This window comes from Hemiscyllium ocellatum, chromosome 19 (assembly GCF_020745735.1).
Source record: "Hemiscyllium ocellatum isolate sHemOce1 chromosome 19, sHemOce1.pat.X.cur, whole genome shotgun sequence".
Classification (NCBI taxonomy): Eukaryota; Metazoa; Chordata; class Chondrichthyes; order Orectolobiformes; family Hemiscylliidae; genus Hemiscyllium; species Hemiscyllium ocellatum.
This window is the reverse complement of record NC_083419.1, coordinates 52,927,275-52,932,424: the sequence shown is the minus strand read 5'-3', so window position 1 is coordinate 52,932,424 and position 5,150 is coordinate 52,927,275. Positions and strand designations below refer to the sequence as shown.

The 5,150-nt window shown below is 53.3% G+C and overlaps 1 protein-coding gene across 1 annotated transcript; it reads left to right on the top strand.

The window, feature by feature from the left end:
• Window positions 1-916: 916 nt before the first annotated feature.
• Window positions 917-4,358, top strand: fezf1 (FEZ family zinc finger 1). Its single transcript, XM_060839547.1, has 4 exons — window positions 917-1,648; window positions 2,734-2,868; window positions 3,621-3,753; window positions 4,093-4,358. The coding sequence occupies exons 1-4, from the start codon at window positions 941-943 to the stop codon at window positions 4,356-4,358; spliced, it is 1,242 nt and encodes a 413-aa protein (XP_060695530.1). The 5' UTR covers window positions 917-940.
• The last annotated feature ends 792 nt before the right edge of the window (window positions 4,359-5,150 follow it).

Sequence of the window (5,150 nt, the reverse complement as noted above, 5' to 3'; positions counted from 1 at the left end):
TGTCCTGGGGAGGAATTCTGTTCGCTGCCGGTGCTCAGTTTTCAGATCACCGTGGGGGTTCATCTCCAGCCTATTCCACCTCTTCCCCCCCCCCCCCCCCCCCCCCCGCCCACTTTCCGTGTGTTTGCAGAACGAACCTCAACAGCCCAAGTCAAAAATGGAGTTATTGACTGACAATAATTCAGGAGTGAGCGAGGTTTAAAACCTTTGGACCTCTGACCGAACTGACAGGAGGGAGGAATGGGATGGAGGTGGGGTGGGTGGGGCCTTTGGATGGTCCTTATTGGAGTGTGGGGTGGGAGATGCGGAGGGGGGCTTTGCTGCCGGGACGAGTTTAACCCCCTGTCCCATCTTCCACACCACACCCCCTCAGACTGGGAGTAGCGTCAGTCACATCACCAGCCTCCCACACCCCCCTCTCTTTCTCTCTCCTGTCAGGCGAGAGTAAGAGACGGCGAGAGAGAGAGAGAGAGAGGGGAGTGTGTATATATGTGTGAAAGGAGGTGCCTGTTCCCCTGGCGGGCGGGCGAGGAGCTGGTTTTCCAGTGACGGAGCCCAGCTGAATGCCAGCCCACCGCCAAAACACAAATAAAAACTTTCATTGCCAAGTGCAGGCGGGCGAGTTATCGACTTTGTCAGCTCCTCTGCGGGAGGGAGGAAGCGGCGCGGCCGGCTCTGGGCTCAGCGTGTTGGCGGTGCTCGGTGGGAATGGTTTGTGCGTGTCACCCGCGTTGCCAGAGACTTGGAGTCTCCCTGCTTCCGTCCGAGAAAGGATCAAAAGGGGCGTCTACCTAAAGACACACACACACACACACACACCACAAAAAGAGCAAGACCATACCAAACAGATATGGACAACTCTTACCCTCAGCGGTACCGTGCAGATAAGCTCCTGGGAGCCACTTCCACAGAGAGGGAGAGTCTACAAGCAGGAGACGGGATGCTCAGCACTTCCAAACCCTTGGCTTTCTCGATCGAGCGAATTATGGCCCGGACTCCGGAACCCAAGCGGCTTCCTTCGCCACCCGCGCTGCCAGGCTCGCTGTGCAAGGGCGAGCCCAAGCATGTGTTCCACCTGAACTCCTCGGTGCCCTGCATGATCCCCCTGGTGCCCTTGGCCTACGACCCTCGCTCCAAAGTTGGCCCCGGCGGCTCGGAGCCCCGCAAGAGCCAGCCGGAGAGTCCCTACGCGTGCGGCCGAGCGGCCGGCGGCAGGCTCTCGCCTCCGCTGGAGCAGTACAGGGTCATCCGGCCGCGGGTGGTGCACCAGTCCTCCTTCCAAGCCATGGGGGCCCTGTGCTACCTCAACTGCGGCGAGAGCCCGTGCCCCTCGCCGGCCACCATCTTCAACATGCACCCGATGGCCTCTTACCTGCTGGGCTCCCCGCTGGGGCTGCCCCAGAAAGCGGTGCTCGGTGACCGGAACAAGCTGGTGCTGCAGCCGCCGCCCCCACCCCCGCCGCCGGTCGGAGCGGAGCGGTTCCCCGCCGCGGCGTTCAAGGAGCTCTCGCCCGCTCAGCTGCAGCATTATGTCAAGGAGAGCGCCCAGTTCCTGTCGGAGAAACTCCACCTGAAGCATTCCTCCAAACTCAGCAACTCCTCGCAGAACAGCAAGCCCAAAGTGTTCACCTGTGAAGTCTGCGGCAAGGCAAGTTCCTCTCTTTCCTCTCACCCTCGTGGGTTGGGGGATTTCCACAGAGTCAGTACTTGAGAGAAACTAACGCGTCCCCCTTCCCATTCCCCTACCCCTTTCCCATCCTCTTCCCCTTCCTCTTTTCCACACCATCCCCTTGCCCCATCCCCTTTCTCCCCCTTCCCCCACCATCCTCTTCCCCAACCACCTTTCCCTTCCCCTTTCCCCTCCCCTACCCCCTCTCCTTTCCTCACTACCCCTTCCCCATCCTCACTACCCCCTTCCCCATCCTCACTACCCCCTTCCCCCATCCTCACTACCCCTTCCCCATCCTCACTACCCCCTTCCCCATCCTCACTACCCCTTCCCCTATCCTCACTACCCCCTTCCCCTATCCTCACTACCCCTTCCCCTATCCTCACTACCCCTTCCCCTATCCTCACTACCCCCTTCCCCTATCCTCACTACCCCCTTCCCCATCCTCACTACCCCTTCCCCTATCCTCACTACCCCCTTCCCCTATCCTCACTACCCCTTCCCCTATCCTCATTACCCCCTTCCCCCATCCTCACTACCCCTTCCCCATCCTCACTACCCCCTCTCCTTTCCTCACTACCCCCTTCCCCTATCCTCACTACCCCTTCCCCTATCCTCACTACCCCTTCCCCATCCTCACTACCCCTTCCCCTATCCTCACTACCCCCTTCCCCATCCTCACTACCCCCTTCCCCTATCCTCACTACCCCCTTCCCCTATCCTCACTACCCCCTTCCCCTATCCTCACTACCCCCTTCCCCTATCCTCACTACCCCCTTCCCCTATCCTCACTACCCCCTTCCCCTATCCTCACTACCCCCTTCCCCTATCCTCACTACCCCCTTCCCCTATCCTCACTACCCCTTCCCCTATCCTCACTACCCTCTTCCCTATCCTCACTACCCCTTCCCCATTCCCCCACTTCCCGTCCTCTTCTCCTTCCCATTCCCTTCCTCTTTTCTCTACCACTATCCCCCCTTCCCCCCACTATCTTTCCTACCCTCCCCCTTCCCCTTTCTCTCCCGTGCCCTCCCTCCCTTCTCTCTCTCTCTCTCTGATTTTAGGTCTTTAATGCACATTATAATTTAACCCGTCACATGCCGGTGCACACTGGGGCTCGCCCATTCGTTTGCAAAGTGTGCGGCAAGGGATTCCGTCAGGCCAGCACGCTGTGCCGACACAAGATCATTCACACCCAGGTAAGTCCGCCCGCCGCCAGAGCCAACGCGAGGGCACAGCGTTCACTCGAAGCAGCGGCACCGGCGGGGTGTGGAGGGGGGAGTGCCCAGGGTGGGAGAGGAAATCCCCGGGGTACGATTGGAAAGGGGGTGGGTGGGGTGGGGGGTGGGGAAGAGGGCAGCACACGAGGAATCACGGTGTTGGAAAGAAGCAGGGCTGTGGAATGGAAACGGTGGAACCAAAGTGGGAGGGTGAGAGAATAAATGGATAGAAAGTGGAAACAGAGTTAGACAGAGTGAGAGAGCAGGCTCTGTTTGTCACACACTTAGTGACATGCCAACTCAGGCTGTCTTCTCGGTGTCTAGATCACCCATCCGCCTCTGCTCGCTTGCCCCCCACCCCCCCCCCCTTTCAATCTCCCCCGGAACAAGGAAGGGGTCCTTTTACAGTTCGCATTTTGAGATTACACTGGAGGCATTATTTCTGGGCATTGTGACACATCTATTACTGGGGTAAACTGAATGCAGTTCCACACAGAGTCATCAGCAATGTTGTGAAAAGACACAGGCAATTCGGGTGAGATTGTTGCTGCTGTTTTAAGGCTGGGGGTGGGGGAATGCTGCTGCCCGAGCGCTCGGGAAAGTGAGTTGTTTGTGCAATTGGGAGCCACAGTAGCTTTCTCTCTTCTTTGAAACCGGCCCAGCGTTTTCGCTTGGCAGTAAAATTGACTTGAGTTTTCACTTTCTCGTTCACTGTTGCATCCCATTGGCAGGAGAAACCGCACAAATGCAACCAATGTGGAAAAGCGTTTAACAGGAGTTCCACACTCAACACTCACACCCGAATCCACGCGGGCTACAAACCCTTTGTCTGCGAGTTCTGTGGGAAAGGTTTTCACCAAAAAGGTAGGGCGTAATTATCACTAAATCTGCCACCATTATTTTTTTAAAAAAAGCGTTAACTACAGTAGACAAAAGCCATGGTAATAAGTTCACTTCTAGTTAATGTAGCATTTTTTTAAAAAAACAACTAGTGATTCAAAGTAACTTTTAGTGATAGAATAACTTTTACTAAACGAATATTCAACTTTTTCAAGTCATATTATAGTTTGAAATATTTCTGGTTTGGACAAAGTTTTGGAACAATTCGGTGAACCCTTTATATATAGGTCACACAGTCCCGGAGTCGGTCAGAGTTTGCGTGTGTTGCTGAACTTTGAAACGCCCGCTTCCCTTCTGTTCCAGGGAACTACAAGAACCACAAACTGACGCACAGCGGGGAGAAGCAGTTTAAATGCAGCATCTGCAACAAAGCTTTCCACCAAATCTACAACCTCACCTTCCACATGCACACTCACAACGACAAGAAACCCTTCACCTGCTCTGCCTGCGGCAAAGGCTTCTGCCGGAACTTTGACCTTAAAAAGCACGTCCGGAAATTACATGATAACTGCCCGGGACCCCGTCCCTCCGCGGCGGACATGTCGGGAGAGGAGCAGACTCGGAAATAACCAGTCGGGAAGGCGGCCGACACACAGCCAACATATATACATACATACAAATATATATATAAACTATATATATCGTGTAACCATTGGGTACAATGTGCATGCAAATTTCTATGATCCACAGATATGAATACGGATTCAGACACGGAGATTGTTGGGACTTGAGAGAATTTTATCTAAAACAGTTTGGGGAACTATTTCGCTTCATCTCAGGTTTGCAGAGATGTTTAAAAAGATATATAACGTATTTATTTGGAGCTTCTTTTCGATTTTATTGGTGCATGGATTTCGTTCGTTTGAGTCTTCCCATTCTCGCCTAGTAATAGATTATTCGTGTTCAGCAAATACGCTGGAAGTGGGGGTGACGGGGCTTTTTTTTGAGGGGGGTGGGGGAGTGGGGGATGGCGGTGATGATTATTCTCTTGAAACCTCCTCTCTCTACGATGTTAAGAAAAAAAAACCCTCCCTTCATTTCTGTGTGTTTAAAGGAATGTTCATCCACACCAGGAAGAGAATTTGTTATGACGTGACTGATGTATGTTCTGACGATTAAATAAATTCTCACAATTCTCCGGGGTTATTTTGGGTGCTTTGAGAATATAATTTAAATCGAACCATTCCGTTTCCACATGGATGAGCCTATATAATCTATAGGTTGGAATCTCCCAGTTCTGGTCAGTATTATGCTCTGCACACTGAGTTTCATTTTCCCCCGTGTATCGATTACTACGTTACTGCATACGGTATTAATATGGATGTATTTTTATCGATAGCAATTATCAATTTCCTGCAATT